General features: G+C 42.5%; 1 protein-coding gene across 1 annotated transcript in view; it reads right to left on the reverse strand.

Moving 5' to 3' along the window:
* Nucleotides 1-1,602: 1,602 nt before the first annotated feature.
* LOC135553159 (kinesin-like protein KIF6) overlaps nucleotides 1,603-22,291 on the reverse strand; it is an 89,013-nt gene continuing 68,324 nt past the window's right edge. The window contains exons 10-12 of the mRNA XM_064985322.1: nucleotides 5,713-5,816; nucleotides 1,842-1,947; nucleotides 1,603-1,629 (exon numbers count right to left, since the gene is read on the reverse strand). Coding sequence (XP_064841394.1) covers nucleotides 1,603-1,629; nucleotides 1,842-1,947; nucleotides 5,713-5,816 — 237 coding nt within the window. The remainder of the gene's footprint in view (nucleotides 1,630-1,841; nucleotides 1,948-5,712; nucleotides 5,817-22,291) is intronic.

Below are 22,291 nucleotides of genomic sequence, written 5' to 3' on the forward strand. Positions count from 1 at the left end.
ACAGCGTCTGTAGTAGAACGGTCGGAAGCAGCCTTGTAATGTCCTGTATCGAGGATAGCACAGGATATTTGCCACTTCGCCTGTAGTCCTCTGCAAGCAAACAGTTACTACATTGAAAGTCCAGGTGGTCCACATTGTCTCGGAATAAAGCCAAATAAACACAGTTCCTGCAGCGTTGAAAGCGTTCAATAGTGACCTCCATTTGAGACTGCTGGCCAGCTAGGCTACCTGGGATTCCGTGTCTCTCTTTCATACAGGGAATTCTAAAATCTAAAAGCAGAAAATTTCTAAAAGCAGAAATGTGTCCTCCTTTAAATCCTCTCACAGCGATAAGCATGAAAGCAGTGTCTGCAAGTACTGTTGACAGCAGCATTGGCTAACGTTGGTAGCTATACAATGTAGTTCCAGCCAGGTCAGGTTGCAGGGAATACAGCCACAAATAGTGTGGGACACCTCCTCGGTCCTAGCCACAAGGGCTAACCGCGTCGTGGGTTGTGTTCAAGCTGTTCATGGAAAACCCTGCTATACTGATAGCTAACAGGTAGGCTAGTAGCTGGCTACAGAAACAACTTTTTGGTGTGGCATGATCCTGGGACAGATGGTAGTGGTCACAACAACTGAGGCTAACCACATTGCGGGTTCCAAAATCAAAAGGTATATAAATCAAACTTTGTAAAGAGTTGCACAGGTGACATGCTGGTAAAAATAAGGTAAAACGGATTTCAGTTTCCATGCATTATAATCACCATCCACAAGAAGCAGATGTGCATTTTCTTCTTCGCTTATGGCCCTATACAGTGAGGTGAAGACTTTTGGAAGATGGCCTGGTGTCAAGAAGGGCAGCAAAGAAGCCACTTATCTCCAGGAAAAACATCAGGGACAGACTGACACACTGCAAAAGGTACAGGGATTGGACTGCTAAGGACTGGGGTAAAGTAATTTTCTCTGATGACGAGGTGACAAGACAAGGTGAGCACTACCATCAGTCCTGTGTCATGCAAACAGTAAAGCATCCTGAGACCATTCATGTGTGTGGTTGCTTCTCAGCCAAGGGAGTGGGCTCACTCACAATTTTGCCTAAGAACACAGCCATGAATAAAGAATAGTACCAACACATCCTCCGAGAGCAGCTTCTCCCAACCATCCAGGTGATGAACAATGCCTCTTGGAGCACCTTGCCATAAGGCAAAAGTGACAACTAAGTGGCTTGGGGAAACAAAACATTGATATTTTGGGTCCATGGCCAGGAAACTCCCCAGACCTTAATCCCATTGAGAACTTGTGGTCAATCCTCAAGAGACGGGTGGACAAACAAAAGCCCACAAATTCTGACAAACTCCAAGCATTGATTATGCAAGAATGGGCTGCCATCAGTCAGGATGTGGCCCAGAAGTTAATTGACAGCAGGCCAGGGCGGATTGCAGAGCTCTTGAAAAAGAAGGGTCAACACTAAAAATATTGACTCTTCGCAATTGTCAATAAAAGCCTTTGACACTTATGAAATGCTTGTAATTATACTTCAGTATTCCATAGTAACATCTGCCAAAATATCTAACGACACTGAAGCAGCAAACCTTGTGGAAATTAATATTTGTGTTATTCTCAAAACTTTTGGGCACGACTGTAGACCTGAGGGAACACCCCTGTGGGAATGATAATGATGGGTATACACTGTGAGATACATGATGATAGTGGTTGTGTGGGGGCGGGGGAGGAGGAGAGAACAAATGTAATGAGGTAATACAAACATATCAAAAGAGAGTTTAAGACTAAAAGAAGTGGGTGACGAGAAATGCTGAGCAGTGAGAAATTGTGTGAGAGAGAGAGCGAGTTAACAGTACCTTTAGCAGAGAGAAACAGTAATGGATTTTTCTCATGTCAGGTCCCAATGCCAGTGTGACCTCACAATCAGGGTCTTCCAGAAAGACCTTGACCAGCTCCTCCATCCTGGGAGAAATAAAAAAAAAACATGGAAGAACAGCATAAAGAAACACAATGTACACACGCACGTGTGCACAAAGAATACATGTTGACGCAAACACACACAATACTACCACAATACTACCAAAGCTTACAGCCCTAAAGCATTTCACAACCTTTCTCCAAGTTCTCCCTTAGTTTCTTTTAAAACTTGAGCAAATCAAAGGGTTAAAATCTATGTTTGAGCTCAACAGCTATGTTTAAAGATTGGGTAGAGTCAAAGACAACTATTTACTGAAATGTGTGCAACAGTTCCACTGGGATAAACCATCGCTAGATGATAGTCCAAACATTGGTTCGTCAAGCATTGGAACTGGCCACAGGAAAAGACACGGGGAAAAGATCCAATGTACTCAAGACAATACACAGTTCCATTTCCGCTAAAACATTGCTTTTGCAAAAACCTGCAAAGTTCATAGGTCTAAGGACCTAAAACAAACCAGGTGCTCTGATTTGAAGGCCCTGCAAGTCATCACATATATTTTAAGTGCTAAACTCAAACTGGATTTTCAGAATGTTCCTCAATGCAAATGCTAATATTGAAGGGAGCAAAAGATCATCCTTGGTCTAACTTAGTACTGCATGACATGTACATGTGCTTATGTATTGAGAAACCGAAAGGTGTCCCACCAGCAACCATACAGTATGACCAATAAACAGTTGAAGTAGGGAAGTTTACATACACTTAGGTTGGAGTCATAAAAACTAATTTTTCAACCACTCCACAAATTTCTTTTAAAACTATAGTTTTGGAAAGTTGGTTAGGACATCTAATTTGTGCATGACACAAGTTCCCAATAATTATTTACAGACACAGATTAGTTCACATATAATTCACTGTATCAACAATTCCAGTGGGTCAGAAGTTTACATACACTAAGATTACTGTGCCTTTAAACAACTTGAAAAATTCAAGAAAATTATGTCATAGCTTTAGAATCTTCTGATAGGCTAATTGACATAATTTGAGTAAATTGGAAGTGTACCTGTGGATGTATTTCAAGGCCTACCTTCAAACTCAGAGCCTCTTTGCTTGACATCATGGGAAAATCAAAAAATAAATCAGCCAAGACCTCAGGAAAAATTTTTGTAGACCTCCACAAGTCTGGTTCATCCTTGGGAGAAATTTCCAAATGCCTGAAGGTACCACGTTCATCTGTACAAACAATAGTACGTAAGTATAAACACCATGGGACCATGCAGCCGTCATACCGCTCAGGAAGGAGACACGTTCTGTCTCCTAGAGATGAACATACTTTTGCAAATACTTTTGCAAAAAATTGCAAATCAATCCCAGAACAACAGTAAAGGCCCTTGTGAAGATGCTGTAGGAAACAGGTACAAAAGTATCTATATCCACAGTAAAACGAGTCCTTTATCGACATAACCTGAAAGGCCGCACAGCAAGGAAAAAGCCACAGCTCCAAAACCACCATAAAAAAGCCAGACTACAGTTTGCACATGGGGACAAAGATTGTACTTTTTGGAGAAATGTCCTCTGGTCTGATTAAACAAAAATAGAACTGTTTGGCTATAATGACCATCGTTATGTTTGGACTTGGGCTTGCAACCCGAAGAATACCATCCCAACCGTGAAGCACGTGGGTGGCAGCATCATGTTGTGGGGGTGCTTTGCAGCAGGAGGGACTGGTGCACTTCACAAAATAGATGGCTTCATGAGGAGGGAAATTATGTGGATATATTGAAGCAACATCTCAAAACATCAGTCAGGAAGTTAAAGCTTGGTCGCAAATGGGTCTCCAAATGGACAATGACACCAAGCAAACTTCCAAAGTTGTGGTGAAATGGCTTAAGGACAACAAAGTCAAGGTATTGGAGTGGCATACACAAAGCCCTGACCTCATCCTATAGAAAATGTGTGGGCAAAACTGAAAAAGCGTGTGCGAGCAAGGAGACCTACAAACCTGATTTAGTTACACCAACTCTGTCAGGAGGAATTTCACCCAACTTATTGTGAGAAGCTTGTGGAAGGCCATCCGAAATGTTTGACCCAAGTTAAATCATTTCAAGGCAATGCTACCAAATATTAATTGAGTGTATGTAAACTTCTGACCCACTGGGAATGTGATGAAAGAAATAAAAGCTGAAATAAATCATTCTCTCTACTATTATTCTGACATTTCACATTCTTAAAAAGTGGTTATCCTAACTGACCTAAGACAGAGATTTGTACTAGGATTAAATGTCAGGAATTGTGAAAAACTGAGTTTAAATGTATTTGACTAAAGTATATGTAAACTTACGACTTCAACTGTATGCTCGTAGATCTGGAAATGTTACAACAAAAAAGCCAGGAAAAGTTTGCTTGGAGGATGATTTGACTTGGGCAGATCAATTTAATTAATGCATAAACAAGGGAAGAAACAAGTAAATAAAAAGGTGGCCATCGGTTGGTGCGGTCACAGCAGACATCATTACGTTTCCCCCTGCGTGAGTTTGACCACAGATAGGGGAAACCAGGGATAATCAGCCGAGGAGAGAGGGGAAATTGTAAAAACATTGGATCGAGGAAGCTGGGAGAGGTAAAGAGATCAGAACAGGAGGGAAGTGTTGCCAGGAGTTTAGGTGAAACCCTTGGGGTCTGAACACTGGGCCCGTCCACGGTCGAGTTCATTAGGCACCAAATGGAAAAAAGTGGACTGGAGCACATCGCGAAAATACCCGGACTCAACCATTAAGAAACTCATTTTCATTTTACATTCCAAAGCATAAAAAATAAAATCTGCGCATGTCCTAATGAACACTACCCGGGTCTTCCTGCTGTTGAGAGCGCTAGGGTCACTTTAAACGTTTCCTTAACTTAAACAATTTACCCATAAATATATTTTATTAAACCCGGCCCAGATTGCCAAGAACAGTCCTTTGGGGGAACCCCTGAAGTTCAAAGTAAGCAGAAGATAATGTGACTTTAACATCTTGGCAACTACTAGCTACATTGGCACTATTGCACAGTCCCGAATAACAGTCAAAATCATCATATACTGTGCGGCTAAAACTCGCTAGAATAAATAGCTGTGTAAAATAAGAATTTCTCTGTCTGGTGCGTGGTGTAAACATCCTGGAAGCAGGACAGAGGCCAGCACAGCACTGTTCCTGTTCTCACTGTCCTGAGATGACTGCCTCAGTGAGGTCTAACTGCTGCTCAGATCATTACAGACACACAACCAATGCGTCACTGGCCAAATGCCTGCTGCTGCATTCTCCGGAACTTTGTAAATGTATTTTGCAACATTGAGCATTTTTTCTTCTTCCATGATACTCTAAATGTGTAAACTAAGAAACTGTGTAAACTTTGGTAGGCCGGGTTCGATTTAATTCCTGCTATAGTTTTCTGAGTTGAAGACACATGCTATGAACACCCCTAAACATCATGGACGCATCGAAAATAGCACCCTTTTCCATATTTCAGGGCTCTCCAACCCTGTTCCTAGGGAGCTACAGTCCTGTAAGTTTTCACTCCAAGTCTAATATAGCGCACCTGATTCTAATAAATAGCTGGTTGATCAGCTGAATCAGGTTAGCTACAACTGGGGAACAGAGTGGGAGAGCCCTGCCTATATAGTGTATTTCTTTTGACCAGAGCCCTATGGGTCCTATAAAGGTAATACGGTGCAATTTGGGAGGCAGCCTATGATTTTAGTCTATGAGGCTTTCATTCGGTGGATTTGAATGACATATAATTGACTCTAGGCAAGTATGAATGGAGCGTACTTATGAATCTCCTCTTGAGTTAGCTGGTCCTCTCTTTTCTCCCCGGTCACCATAGAGAGCTCTTCCTTCAGGCACTGGATCTCCCTCTTCAGACTCACAATTAGCTGGAAGACACAAAAGAACACACACACACAGGTCAGCAGGAGAACATGCACACACAATTTTTGTCAGAGCTGGAGATAGCTCATTCACCCACTTAGAAATAGAGCCACGTTGGCCCATACACACACAACATTTTGCCACTGCCAATTGATGACAGAACAAACTTAAAAATGAACTTGTGGTGACATGTTATTTAAGGACAGTCTAACCAGTTCCAGACAACTGGAAGTTCTAGCGAGAAAGCACAGGAAGCTCTGATACCTCACCAAAACATAAAATAGCATTAACCTATTACGGGAGAAAGACAACTCATAAAATCTCCTGTTTCTGTCTGCATGCGTTTGGTCAAAGCCTGCGGAGCTTATGGTTATGACCCAAATGGCACCCTGTTCCCTATATAGTGCACCACTTTTGACCAGGGCCCATAGGACTCTTATCAAAAGTAGTGCACTATGTTGGGAATAGGGTGCCATTTGGGACAGCACTTATGTGTCTCTTGCCTTCAGGAAACACTGACTGGGCTGGTACTATACGTGTGCGTCCCAAATGGCATCCTAATCCCTTTATAGTGCACTACTTTGGACCAGGACCCACAAGGCTTTTGTAAAAAAAATACTGCACTATATAGGGAATAGGGTGTCATTTGAGACACACTCTAAATATAAAAAGGCCAAATCTCTCGCTATGTAGAGACATGACTTCTCAAACCACCTTTTGAACCAGACTTCTCTCATTTGCAAAAGAACAGGACTTTTCCTAGTCTAATTGTTACAACTGAAAATGGGATAAATATAATGTAAACACTGATTCGAATCATTAAACGTATCCACAATATTTTTCAGACGTCACAAAATGCAGAAATCAAAAAGGATCAAGTGGAATCTACTTCCTGTTGCATAACCTAATTTCCTGAAATTTGCACTAGCTGTGATAGCAAAGGCTGCATGTTTGGCTTGATTATTATTAGTTAAAGCTAACATCAGCTATATTTCAGTAATAAATAGCAAACCCCAGCATAGGCAGCAGCTTTATAGAGAAGAGATGACTTGGAATTCAAATAAAGTCATCAAATAAAACAAATGTACAAAACTGAAATATTTTATTAAAGTAATGTGAATAAATTAATAAATAAATCAATTGTTAATAAGTGATAAGCAGTAATGGGCAGTCACTAACATCATGGGACTTTTATAAGTGGTTTTATTCTGTGTTGTTACAGCATTCAACCTACATCATGCATCAAATCAAATTGTATTTGTCACATACACATGTTTAGAAGATGTTATTGTGAAATGTTTGTGTTTCTAGCTACAACAGTGCAGTAATATCTAACAATTCACAACAATACACACAACCTAAAAGTAAAAGAATGGAATTGAGGAATATATAAATATTAGGATGAGCAATGTCAGAGTGGCATAGACTAAATAGAGTAGAATAGAAAACATGTTATACATATGAGATGAGTAAAGCAAAAATATATAAACATTATTAAAGTGACTAGTGTTCCATTATTAAAGTGGCCAGTGATTTCAAGTCTATGTATATGGGGTAGCAGCCTCTAAGGTGTAGGGTTATGTAGCGAGGTGAACAGAAAGTGACTTGGGTGGTTGTTGTCCTTGATGATATTTTTGACCTTCCTGTGACGTCGGGTGCTGTAGGTGTCCTGGAGGGCAGGTCGTTTGCCCCCGATATGTGCATTTAGTGTAAAAAAATGTATAATGGAAACAGAAATCAAAAACCGTGATAATTTTTTCAAACTGAAACCAAAACAGACCAAAAAAAGCACTAATCGCTCAGCATTATTTTGTTGAAACACATGGAGGGCATTCCTCATTTATTACTATTCTCGTTCTACAGTCTGTTCCCATCTGTGCTTCAGCCCAGGCCTCCACATTAGGGCAACCTGAGCGATTAGGGATAAATCTCCTAAAGTGTCTGGTCTATTGCAGGGGCTAAGAGGTTATTAAGGGTCAGGGATGACCTGGCTAGACATGACTTCAACTTTGATGCTAAGCAATTGGCCGGTTTTGGCCGTCATTGTAAATAACAATTTGTTCTTTAACTGACTTGCCTAGTTAAATAAAGGTTACATTTAAAAATATATTTATAAATAAATAAACCCGAACCCTTATTCTAAACATGACCCTAACCTTAGTAAACAGTTGCTTATCAACAGATAGTTTGTTGATAGTATGACCATCTGTAGAGCAATTCAGGCTATCCAAATAAAGTGTGACCCAAATCACAAGGCAGATTCAGACACTAACTATTCCAGCAGCAGTAGAGAAACACAATCAAGAACAACAACTATTTGTCAATTTTGCAACTGCTCTCGACAGTTATCAGAAGGCTAGGGTCATTGAAAGTGAAGGGCAAAAGTCAGATGAACAGACCTAAATAAAGCAGTATGACATCTTACAAAAGCCTGAGGAAACCAGACGGTCAGACAAAGTGACAAGAGAACCAAAAGCCGAACCCAATCTCTTTTTACCCATTAAGCTTATGTGATATTCCCAGCTGTGCCCTCAAAGCTTGACCACTGGTCATTGGTCACTGGGAATGGTTTGGTTCTATTTCGGAGCCTGAACCCACGCTGCTACCGCAAGGCCAAAATCGTCTCCCATAAGCCCAGAATAAAGCCTGGCCGAGGCCATGTCATCCATGATGTCAGAACATAGCTACAGATCACTAGGTCAGGCTGGTGCAACAGAAGGCTATTGTCATGCAAACACTCTTTGAAACTTGATGCACTAAGCCTAAAAGTGTTATACAGAAATTGCACACAAGTGGCCAGAAAGTAACTTCAGTGACAGTTACTCAGGTGTAAGGTTAGGTGAAATATTTAGGGCACTGTACATGATGTCAGCTGGTCCTCATGTTACTCCTGTGCTAGCCTCCCGACACTGGCTTCCTGTTAAGGCAAGGGCTGATTTCAAGGTTTTACTGCTAACCTACAAAGCATTACATGGGCTTGCTCCTATCTCTCTAATTTGGTCCTGCCGTACATACCTACACGTACACTAGGGTCACAAGACGCAGGCCTCCTAATTGTCCCTAGAATTTCTAAGCAAACACCTGGAGGCAGGGCTTTCTCCTATAGAGCTCCATTTTTATGGAATGGTCTGCCTACCCATGTGAGAGATGCAAACTCGGTCTCAACCTTTAAGTCTTTACTGAAGGCTCATCTGTTCAGTGGGTCATATGATTGAGTGTAGTCTGGCCCAGGAGTGTGAAGGTGAACGGAAAGGCTCTGGAGCAACGAACCGCCCTTGCTGTCTCTGCCTGGCCAGTTCCCCTCTTTCCACTGGGATTCTCTGCCTCTAACCCTATTACAGGGGCTGAGTCACTGGCTTACTGGTGCTCTTTCATGCTGTCCCTAGGAGGGGTGCGTCACTTGAGTGGGTTGAGTCACTGATGTGATCTTCCTGTCTGGGTTGGCGCCCCCCCTTAGGTTGTACCGTGGCGGAGATCTTTGTGGGCTATACTCCTTGTCTAAGGATGGTAAGTTGGTGGTTGAAGATATTCCTCTCGTGGTGTGGGGGCTGTGCTTTGGCAAAGTGGGTGGGGTTATATCCTTCCTGTTTGGCCCTGTGCGGGGGTATCATCGGATGGGGCCACAGTGTCTCCTGACCCCTCCTGTCTCAGCCGCCAGTATTTATGCTGCAGTAGTTTGTGTCGGGGGCTAGGGTCAGTTTGTTATATCTGGAGTACTTTTCCTGTCTTATCCTGTGTGAATTGACCGTAATTTCTGGACTATTAAGCGCACCTGAATATAAACCGCACCCACTTAATTTTTTAAAAATATGTATTTTGTACATAAATAAGCCACACGTCTGTAAGCCGCAGGTACCTACCGGTACATTGAAACAAATTAACTTTACACAGCCTTTAAACGAAACACGGCTTGTAACAAAATGTAAAAAAAAAAGCAGTAAACAGTAGTCATTGGTCACTATCTTCCTCCTCCTGTGCACTGAAACTACTGAAGTCATCTCCTTCGGTGTCGGAGTTGAATAGCCTCAGAATTGCTTCATCCGATGTTGGACCGCTGCCCTCACGCAGCAGTCCAGCCTTTCAAAACCCGTTGATGATAGTGGATTTTTTGACAATGCTCCACTCTGTCAGCAGCTCTATTTCCTTTTCCAACAGCCAGATCGATCGCCTTCAACTTGAAAGCTGCATCATATGCATTTCTCCGTGTCTTTGCCATGATGAGGGTGACAAAATGACTACCGTAATCAGAATGATGGGTAGTTTGATTTACGTCACATTATGTGACGGTGCTCAGTTTTTTGGCGGCATGAATCTTGTGAAAGCGGGAAAAATCCATAAATTAGCCGCGTCATTGTATAAACCGCGAGGTTCAAAGCGTGGGAAAAAAGTAGCGGCTAATAGTCCAGAAATTACGGTAAGTATGCTCTCTCTAATTCTCTCTTTCTCTCTCTCTGAGGACCTGAGCCCTAGGACCAAGACTCAGGACTACCTGGCATGTTGACTCCTTGCTGTCCCCAGTCCACCTGGCCGTGCTGCTGCTCCAGATTTAACTGTTCTGCCTGTGATTATTATTATTTGACCATGCTGGTCATTTATGAACATTTGAACATCTTGGCCATGTTCTGTTATAATCTCCACCCGGCACAGCCAGAAGAGGACTGGCCACCCCTCATAGCCTGGTTCCTCTCTAGGTTTCTTCCTAGGTTTTGGCCTTTCTAAGGAGTTTTTCCTAGCCACCGTGCTTCTACACCTGCATTGCTTGCTGTTTGGGGTTTTAGGCTGGGTTTCTGTACAGCACTTTGAGATATCAGCTGATGTACGAAGGGCTATATAAATACATTTGATTTTGATTTGTGGCAGGGCTGAAATGCATAGGAAATGTTTTTGGGGGGATTCAGTTCATTTGCATGGCAAAGAGGGACTTTGCAATTAATTGCAATTCAACTGATCACTCTTCATAACATTCTGGAGTATATGCAAATTGCCATCATACAAACTGAAGCAGCAGACTTTGTGAAAATTAATATTTTTGTCATTCTCAAAACTTTTGGCCACGACTGTACATACACATCTATGTGTTCTTTGTGATAGGCCTATGGGATAATATTTGATCAAATCACAGTATTGTAGTGACCTTAGTACAACAACTAGTGACCTCAAACGGGGCCCGAGCCTCTTGGTATAATGGCTACATGTTGGGCTACACCCCCCAAATTCCCTGTAAGGTGCTATTATGGGAACACTTTCAAACAGACTGGCATGTTTCACTCAGTTTTGTGCCTACTGAACACCACCCTTCAGACAATGACGCTGAGTATGTCCTTCGCTGCCCTGTACTGGATCGTGTTCACTAAACACAAAATGGAAAAACGGACAGAAACGGAGAAGGACTTCCTGAACATGGAAAACAAAAACAAACTTTTTGTAACATGTTGCTAAATGTTTTTGCTACGTGTTCAATAATGAATATGACCCTGGAATCCATCACCAACAAGCACTATCGTCCGTTTCCCCTCCCTTCTTTAATGATGGCGAGACGAGGGGAACTTCAGGAATTTTTAACACCAATTTCCCAAACATGTCTCTCTCTCGCTCTGGCTGACTGTAAGCAGGCAGACCTGGGTTCAAATAGTACTTTGCATCTTTCAAATACTTGTAGATTATATTTTAGCCTCCCTCGTGTGCCAGATGGGCAGGGTTTGCAGTTTTGTGAGTTTTCTATTGATTTCATTGCAACATAATAGCTCAATCAAAACCATTTCAAGTAGTTGAAATTATTTCAAGTAGTGTTTGAACACAGGTCTGGTAGCAGGGCTGGTTGTTTGAGTTATGGGTTTGTGCAAATCACCCCTCTCTGGTCAGACAGGGGGAGGGGAACGGAATGCTGCTCCTGCCTGACTGCTGATAGGTAAACTAAGATAAAAAGGAACTTGAGTGACCACCACAGAGGGGAAAACTGTCTTGGACACAATCCTCTCCCATGAAGAACCAATAACGCACATCTCATACGTATATCAATAAAATACATAGCTTTATAACCAGGGATGGAATTGGGAATAACGTGGAAACAGAGAAAAGTGAAAAGGTGAAAATCTAAGAGGCAAACACTTGGACAATTGTGAGTTTTAACTTTGCACAACTCTTAGGACAAGATGTATCTATTGTTTTTGTCAAACTTGCTCAAGCTCAGTACATCTGGAAGGGAGTCATTGATGGACAGCAATATTCAAACTTTGTCTAAAATTACGAAGCAAATGTAAGTGAGGACGGAGGCTGGACCACTCAGAAATACTCAACACCTCTTGGAAAGCCATTCAGGTGTGTCTTTGACATAAAACATTATGTAATTGTCCCGCTGAAAAATAAAACTATCCCAGGGTTAGATTTTCAGAAGACTGAGGAGGGTTTACCTCGGCTTTTTGCCTAGGCTTTGCTCATTTCATTATTTTATTTTGATCCTGATAAACTCCTCAGTCCTTGCCAGTGACATGCATACCCATAGCATGAATCTGCCACTAGAATACTTGAAAATACAGAAGGTTTCACTATGTATTCGTGCTGTATTGGATTTGACCCAATCAAGTAGTTTTTAATATAGGCCAAAAATAAAATATATCTGTTGTGTTAGAGGAAACCCTGTCTCAGTCTTCAGAATACCTAAGGGATAGTTTTCCTTTTCAGTGGGACAATTACACCCATTTGTATGCCAAAGACATACCATACCAGCTTTTCAATAGGTGTTGACAGACAATATCCACTTTAACATGTCACCCCCTTTCTCCTCATTTACATCTACCACCCAGACTCACAACCATGTGACAGCTACAATTCCAGACACCCCCCCCCCTCCCATTTACAAAGGGTCTAGAGATGGGCAATCTTGTCTCAAGGTAACAGCAAATCAACAATATTTATGCAGATTTAACACTTGCAAAGGCTTATGGTGGTGATCTACTGTATAAAGGGCAAATCAACCGACCACTACCTCCGACCACTACCTTGTATCCTTTTCCCTCTCGCTCTCATCCAACACTTCCCACACTGCCCCTACTCGGATGGTATCGCGCCGTCCCAACCTTCGCTCTCTCTCCCCCGATACTCTCTCCTCTTCCATCCTATCATCTCTTCCCTCTGCTCAAACCTTCTCCAACCTATCTCCTGATTCTGCCTCCTCAACCCTCCTATCTTCCCTTTCTGCATCCTTTGACTCTCTATGTCCCCTATCCTCCAGGCCGGCTCGGTCCTCCCCTCCCGCTCCGTGGCTCGACGACTCATTGCGAGCTCACAGAACAGGGCTCCGGGCAGCCGAGCGGAAATGGAGGAAAACTCGCCTCCCTGCGGACCTGGCATCCTTTCACTCCCTCCTCTCTACATTTTCCTCCTCTGTCTCTGCTGCTAAAGCCACTTTCTACCACTCTAAATTCCAAGCATCTGCCTCTAACCCTAGGAAGCTCTTTGCCACCTTCTCCTCCCTCCTGAATCCTCCTCCCCCTCCCCCCCTCCTCCCTCTCTGCAGATGACTTCGTCAACCATTTTGAAAAGAAGGTCGACGACATCCGATCCTCGTTTGCTAAGTCAAACGACACCGCTGGTTCTGCTCACACTGCCCTACCCTGTGCTCTGACCTCTTTCTCCCCTCTCTCTCCAGATGAAATCTCGCTTCTTGTGACGGCCGGCCGCCCAACAACCTGCCCGCTTGACCCTATCCCCTCCTCTCTTCTCCAGACCATTTCCGGAGACCTTCTCCCTTACCTCACCTCGCTCATCAACTCATCCCTGACCGCTGGCTACGTCCCTTCCGTCTTCAAGAGAGCGAGAGTTGCACCCCTTCTGAAAAAACCTACACTCGATCCCTCCGATGTCAACAACTACAGACCAGTATCCCTTCTTTCTTTTCTCTCCAAAACTCTTGAATGTGCCGTCCTTGAACGTGCCGGCCAGCTCTCCCGCTATCTCTCTCAGAATGACCTTCTTGATCCAAATCAGTCAGGTTTCAAGACTAGTCATTCAACTGAGACTGCTCTTCTCTGTATCACGGAGGCGCTCCGCACTGCTAAAGCTAACTCTCTCTCCTCTGCTCTCATCCTTCTAGACCTATCGGCTGCCTTCGATACTGTGAACCATCAGATCCTCCTCTCCACCCTCTCCGAGTTGGGCATCTCCCGGCACGGCCCACGCTTGGATTGCGTCCTACCTGACAGGTCGCTCCTACCAGGTGGCGTGGCGAGAATCTGTCTCCTCGCCACGCGCTCTCACCACTGGTGTCCCCCAGGGCTCTGTTCTAGGCCCTCTCCTATTCTCGCTATACACCAAGTCACTTGGCTCTGTCATAACCTCACATGGTCTCTCCTATCATTGCTATGCAGACGACACACAATTAATCTTCTCCTTTCCCCCTTCTGATGACCAGGTGGCGAATCGCATCTCTGCATGTCTGGCAGACATATCAGTGTGGATGACGGATCACCACCTCAAGCTGAACCTCGGCAAGACGGAGCTGCTCTTCCTCCCGGGGAAGGACTGCCCGTTCCATGATCTCGCCATCACGGTTGACAACTCCATTGTGTCCTCCTCCCAGAGCGCTAAGGACCTTGGCGTGATCCTGGACAACACCCTGTCGTTCTCAACTAACATCAAGGCGGTGGCCCGTTCCTGTAGGTTCATGCTCTACAACATCCGCAGAGTACGACCCTGCCTCACACAGGAAGCGGCGCAGGTCCTAATCCAGGCACTTGTCATCTCCCGTCTGGATTACTGCAACTCGCTGTTGGCTGGGCTCCCTGCCTGTGCCATTAAACCCCTACAACTCATCCTGAACGCCGCAGCCCGTCTGGTGTTCAACCTTCCCAAGTTCTCTCACGTCACCCCGCTCCTCCGCTCTCTCCACTGGCTTCCAGTTGAAGCTCGCATCCGCTACAAGACCATGGTGCTTGCCTACGGAGCTGTGAGGGGAACGGCACCGCAGTACCTCCAGGCTCTGATCAGGCCCTACACCCAAACAAGGGCACTGCATTCATCCACCTCTGGCCTGCTCGCCTCCCTACCACTGAGGAAGTACAGTTCCCGCTCAGCCCAGTCAAAACTGTTCGCTACTCTGGCCCCCCAATGGTGGAACAAACTCCCTCACGACGCCAGGACAGCGGAGTCAATCACCACCTTCCGGAGACACCTGAAACCCCACCTCTTTAAGGAATACCTAGGATAGGATAAAGTAATCCTTCTCACCCCCACCCCTTAAATGATTTAGATACACTATTGTAAAGTGGCTGTTCCACTGGATGTCATAAGGTGAATTCACCAATTTGTAAGTGGCTCTGGATAAGAGCGTCTGCCAAATGACTTAAATGTAAATGATGTAAATGTAATGAAATGACCGTCCAACAAGTACCTCAACTCCCCTATACCAATTCCTCTCCAACTTTCCCCCAGTTCTTTTTGGATAAGTGGTCTATTCACTTGTTGGTTAACAAGGAGCCATGTAGGATTAAGACCTGTCAATTGACCAATGGCAGGACTGGAGATCCTAACATCAGTTTCACTGTGAAAGATTTTACATGTGATGATGTAGACTACCGTTCGAAAGTTTTAGATTTCGATTTTTCTTTACTTCAACTATTTTACATATTGTAGAATTATAGTGAAAACATCAAAACTATGAAATAACACATATGGAATCATGTAGTAACCAAAAAAGTGTTAAATATGTTATATTTGAGATTCTTCATTGTAGCACTTTGCCTTGATGACAGCTTTGCACACTCTTTGCATTCTCTCAACCAGCTTCATGAGGTAGTCACCGGGAATGCATTTCAATTAACTTCTTGGATATAGGGGGCGCTATTTTAATTTTTGAATGAAAAATGTTCCCGATGCTCGACTATGCATATAATTGACAGCTTTGGAAAGAAAACACTCTGACGTTTCCAAAACTGCAAAGATATTGTCTGTGAGTGCCACAGAACTGATGGTACAGAAAAAACCCAGATAACTATCCAATCAGGAATTGCCGCATTTTTTGAAACCGCCTCATGCCAATGACTCCTTATATGGCTGTGAAGGAGCTAGGAGTCAGCTTACGTTTTCCACGTTTTCCCCAAGGTGTCTGCAGCATTGTGACATATTTGTAGGCATATCATTGGAAGATTGACCATAAGAGACTACATCTACCAGGTGGTCGCTTGGTGTCCTCCGTCGCAATTATTACGTAATATTCAGCCGCAGTATTTTTTCAATTGCTTCTGATGAGAAGCCAACTGCCACCACTGATAGATTATCGAATAGATATGTGAAAAACACCTTGAGGGTTGATTCTAAACAACGTTTGCCATGTTTCTGTCAATATTATGAAGCTAATTTGGAAAAAAGTTTGGCATTGTAAGTGACTGCATTTTCCGGTACTTTTCTTAGCCAAACGTGATGAACAAAACGGAGCTATTTCGTCTACACAAATAATATTTTGGGGAAAAAACGAACATTTACTATCTAACTAAGAGTCTCGTCATTGAAAACATCTGAAGTTCTTCAAAGGTAAATGATTTTATTTGAATGCTTTTCTTGTTTTTGTGAAAATGTTGCCTGATGAATGCTAGGCTTAATGCTATGCTAGGCTATCAATACTCTTACACAAATGCTTGTGTAGCTTTGGTTGAAAAGCATATTTTGAAAATCTGAGATGACAGTGTTGTTAACAAAAGGCTAAGCTTGTGTTTGAATATATTTATTTCATTTCATTTGCGATTTTCATGAATAGGAAACGTTGCGTTATGGTAATGAGCTTGAAGCTATGATTACGCTCCCGGATACAGGATTGCTCGACGCTAGAGGTTAACAGGTGTGCTTTCTTAAAAATTAATTTGTGGACTTTCTTTTATTCTTAAGGAAAGGTGGGGGGGTATACAGAAGATAGCCCTATTTGGTAAAAGACCAAGTCCATATTTTATTTTATTTCACCTTTATTTAACTAGGCAAGTTAGTTAAGAAGACATTATTATTTACAATGACAGCCTACACGGATCAAACCCAGACGATGCTGGGCCAATTGTGCGCCGTCCTATGGGACTCCCAATCACAGCCAGTTGTGATACAGCCTGGATTCGAACCAGGGTGTCAGATTCAACCCAGTGATGCCTTAGACCGCTGCGCCACTTGAGAGCCCAAGTTTTCATTATGGCAAGAACAACTCAAATAAGCAAAGAAAAACGACAATCTTATCGTCACTGTTGAGCCTGGGTACTATTTAATGAAGCTGCCAGTTGAGGACTTGTGAGTCCTAGACACTAGACACTCTAATATACTTGTCCTCATGCTCAGTTGAGCACCGGGGCCTCCCACTCCTCTTTCTATTCTAGTTATAGCCAGTTTGCTCTGTTCTGTGAAGGGAGTAGTACACAGGGTGGTACGAGATTTTCAGTATCTTGGCAATTTCTCGCATGGAATAGCCTTAATTTCTCAGAACAAGAATAGATTGACGAGTTTCAGAAGAAAGTTCTTTGTTTTTGGCCATTTTGAGCCTGTAATCCAACCCACAAATGCTGATTCTCCAGATACTCAGCTAGTATAAAGAAGGCCACTTTTATTGGTTCTTTAATCAGAACAACAGTTTTCAGCTGTGCTAACATAATTGCAAAAGGCTTTTTTAAATTTAAAACCTTTTGAAATTATAATCTTGGATTTTTTTTTTTTTTTTTTTTACCTTTATTTAACTAGGCAAGTCAGTTAAGAACAAATTCTTATTTTCAATGATGGCCTAGGAACAGTGGGCAGAACGACAGATTTGTACCTTGTCAGCTCGGGGGTTTGAACTTGCAACCTTCTGATTACTAGTGATGGTTGCTGATAATGTATGTAGATATTCCATGAAAACAATCTGTCGTTTCCAGCTACAATAGCTACAATAGTCATTTACAACATTAACAATGTCTACACTGTATTTCTGATCAATTTGATGTTATTTTAATGGACCAAAAAATTGCTTTTCTTTCGAAAACAAGGACATTTCTAAGTGACCCCAAACTTTTGAACGGAAATGTATGTCTGCAGCATCAGTGGATAGAATTATGTTCATATGTGCAATAGCTCTTCAATGATTGTACAAATGTAGTCTAATAATATTTAACATGCCACATATATTCATGTGTAAAATATCTACGATCTTAAAATGTGGTTTAACCATATATCACATCTTACAATCCATAGCCCTCCATTTGGCAAATCTGACCATAACTCTATCTATCCTGCTAACAAGCAACAATTATTTTCCTGCTAACAAGCAACAATTATTTTCATCTTTTACCCCTTTTTCTTCACAATTTCGAGATGTCAAATTGGTATTTACAGTCGTGTTTCATCGCACCACTCCTGTAAGGACTCGGGAGAGGAGAAGGTCGAGAGTCATGCGTCCTCCGAAGCACGACCCAATCACAATGCCCGCTTAATCCTGGAAGCCAGCCTCACCAATGTTTCAGAGGAAACACCGGGAACCTGGCAACCGTGTCAGTGTGCATGCACCCGGGCCGCAACAGGAGTCTCTAGAGCGCGATGGGACAAGGACATCCAAGCCGGCCAAACCCTCCCCTAACCCGGACGATGCTGGGCCAATTGTGCGCCGCCCCATCGGTCTCCCGGTCACGGCCGGCTGTGACAGGGCCTGGACTTGAACCAGGATTTCTAGTGGCACAGCTAGCAACTGCGATGCAGTGCCTTAGATCACTGCACCATTCGGGAGGCCGTACAAGCAACAATTCCAAGAGGAAGTACCAGTGATGTGCTCAATACGGAAGTGGTCAGATGAAGCAGATGCTAAGCTACAGGACTATTTCTGAATTAGAGAGACTGAAATATGTTCTGGGATTCATACGATGGCATTGAGGAGTTAACCACATCAGTCACCAGCTTCATTAATAAGTGCATCGACGACGTCATGACCACAATGACAGTACGCACCGTGACTTTTGTCAAATGTTGATGCGTCACAAACTTGAATTTAAAATGGATTAAATTGAGATTTTGTGTCACTGATCTACACACAGTATCCTATAATGTCAAAGTGGAATTAAGTTTTTTGAAATGTTTACAAATCAATAAAAAATATAATGTTTTGAGTCAATAAGTATTCAACCCTTTGGTTATGGCAAGCCTAAATAAGTTCAGGAGTAAAAATGTATTTAAGTCACATACTAAGTTGCATGGACTCACTCGGTGTGCAATAATAGTGTTTGACATGATTTTTGAATGACTACCTATCTTTGTATCCCACACATACTGTTAGGTCCACCAGTCGAGCAGTGAATTTCAAACACAGATTAAATCAGCAAGACCAGGGAGGTTTTCCAATGCCTCGCAAAGATGGGCACCTATTGGTAGATGGGAGAAAAAAAACAGACGACCTATCATATCCCTGTGAGCAAGTTATTAATTATACTTGGATGGTGTATGACAACACCCAGTCACAACAAAGATACAGGCGTCCTTGCTAACTCAGTTGCCGGAGAGGAAGGACACCGCTCAGGGATTTCACCATGAGGCCAATGGTGACTTAAAAAAAAGTCCCATTACAGAGGGCAAAAAATATGGCAGAGCATTTTTCTCCTTAATAGAAATTGTCATGTTTGGAGCAAATCCAAAACAACACATTACTGACTGCAACTCTCCATATTTTCAAGCATAGTGGTGGCTGTATCATGTTATGCTTGTAATCGTTAACTGGAGAGTTTTCAGGATGAAAAAGAAATGGAATTGAGCTATGCACAGGCAAAATCCTAGAGGAAAACCTGGTTCAGTCTGTTTTCCAACAGACATTGGGAGATTAATTCACCTTAACCTAAAACACAAGGCCAAATTATACACTGCAGTTGCTTACCAAGATGATATTGAATGTTTCTGAGTGGCCTAGTTATAGTTTAGACCTAAATTGTCTTGAAAATCTATGGCAAGACCTGAAAATGGTTTTCTAGCAATGATCAACAACCAATATGACAGAACTTGAGGAATTTTGAACGTAATAATGGGCAAATATTGCACAATCCAGGTATGGAAAGCTCTTATCCAGAAAGAGTCACAGCTGTAATCGAAGCCAAAAGGTGATTCTAACATGTATTGACTAAGGTGTGTGAATACTTATGTAAATTACAGTAAATTTCTGTATTTTATTTTCAATACATTGGCAAAAAGATTATATAAACATGTCATGATGGGGTATTTTGTGTTGATGGGTGAGATGTATAAAAACATTTTGTATCCATTTTGAATTCATGCTATAACACAACTAAATGTGGAATAAGTCAAGGGGTATGAATAATTTCTGAAGGCATTAACTTAACCTTAACTTAATTCTCAATGTGGACCAGACTATTCTTGGCTCTCACCAGTCAGCACGATGGGGGAATGGACTTATCTGCAACCAAAGAGGATCCACCACTTGCATTAGTTCAAATATCACTTACGTAAGATTTGGTTTTGGGTTGCCAAAGTTACTGTCTAAACTGTCCTGCTTTCTCCAACTCGCAGCCCACCATTTCCAACACCAAAATGTGTGCCTTTCAATTATCCCCTAGTAAATCCTGGGTTCCACCCCTTCACTAAAATACATTGAACTGTACAAAACTGTCAACTGTACAAAAGCAGGCTGTTCCCCACAATGTATAACTGCACTTAACAGATAGGAGAGTCCAACTTGCAACGTGTCTGAAGGGACAGAGTAGGGCCAAAAAGGTAGCTCTAAACCAACACAAATTACAACATTCTGATCATCTGCGAGGCAAAGTCCACTACAACCTTTATTTTATTTCACCACTGTGTGTGTGTGTGTGTGTGTGTGTGTGTGTGTGTGTGTGTGTGTGTGTGTGTGTGTGTGTGTGTGTGTGTGTGTGTGTGTGTGTGTGTGTATGTGTGTGTGTGTGTGTGTATGTCCAGTGAGTGAATGTCCAGTGAATGAGTGAGTGTGTCCAGTGAGTGAGTCCAGTGAGTGTGTTCATGAGTGAGTGAGTCCAGTGAGTGAGTAAGTGAGTGTGTCCAGTGAGTGTGTCCCGTGAGTGAGTGAGTGAGTGAGTGAGTGAGTCCCGCGAGTGAGTGAGTGTATCCAGTGAGTGAGTGAGTGAGTGAGTGAGTGAGTGAGTCCAGTGAGTGAGTGAGTGAGTGAGTGTGTCCAGTGAGTGAGTGTGTCCAGTGAGTGAGTGTGTCCAGTGAATGACTGAGTGAGTGTGTCCAGTGAATGAGTGAGTGAGTGTGTCCAGTGAATGAGTGAGTGTATCCAGTGAGTGCGTGAGTGAGTGTGTCCAGTGCGTGAGTCAGTGAGTGAGTGAGTGAGTGAGTGAGTGAGTGAGTGAGTGAGTGAGTGAGTGTAGTGAGTGAGTGAGTGAGTGAGTGAGTGAGTGAGTGAATGTATCCAGTGAGTGAGTGAGTGAGTCCCTTGAGTGAGTGAGTCCATTGAGTGAGTGAGTCCATTGAGTGAGTGAGTCCATTGAGTGAGTGAGTCGAGTGATTGAGTGAGTGAGTCCATTGAGTGAGTGAGTGCATTGAGTGAGTGAGTCCAGTGATTGAGGGAGACCAGTGAGTGAGTAAGGCAATACCCCCCCCTGAAATGGACAAAAATGAATGGGAAACCATTGGCATAATACAAACCATGTACACGATGGACAATACCACCCAAATCGGCGTTGATTCATGCAAAATGTTTTGCAAATGCCATATGGCAATTGCCAGTTGTAACACTTCAAAAATCCAACAGGTGGCGTGTGCGCTCGTTTTTCATATAGGAAATGGATCCCAAGTCAACATCCAAAAGCCAAATTTTGAAAAAATGAATTTTTTTGTCAAAAACTTATCACCCCTTAAAAAAAGCGCTTTCTGGACCGTTTTTCGAAATTCTTACACATGTGTAAGAACTGTATGAATATACTTTTGTCCAATTTTACTATCATATTTTTTTTTTAATTACTTGCGCATAAGGCACATGTTTTGTCCATTTGCAATATGATTTCATAGGAAGTCAAAAGTCAAAAGTCAAAAATTCTTTAGAATTTTGTGTCAATTACACACGTATAAGAACTGTATCAACATACTTTAGTCATATTTTATCATCATAATTTTTTTTTTTTTTACTTGTGCATTAGGCATATGTTTTCTCCATTTGGAATATGATTTCATAGGAAGTCAAAAGTCAAAAATAGCCAAATTTTATAAAAAACTTCACACACCCTTCACACACGCTTTCTGGACCGTTTTTTGAAATTCTTTCGAATGTTATGTCAATTACACACATATAAGAACTGTTTCAACAAACTTTAGTCATATTTTATTTTCATATTTTTATTTTTTTTTTACTTGTGCATAAGGCACATGTTTTGTGGGGGCCAAATGTCATAAGAAATTTGACATGCTCAAAAATCCTGCAGAAATGCAAAATTGACTGGCCTGATGAACTCGGGATGGCCGGGCAGTGATTGTTGTTCCTTTCCATCACTCGTGGTGTTGATTTCATCAT

This window comes from Oncorhynchus masou, chromosome 2, assembly GCF_036934945.1.
Source record: "Oncorhynchus masou masou isolate Uvic2021 chromosome 2, UVic_Omas_1.1, whole genome shotgun sequence".
Classification (NCBI taxonomy): domain Eukaryota; kingdom Metazoa; phylum Chordata; class Actinopteri; order Salmoniformes; family Salmonidae; genus Oncorhynchus; species Oncorhynchus masou.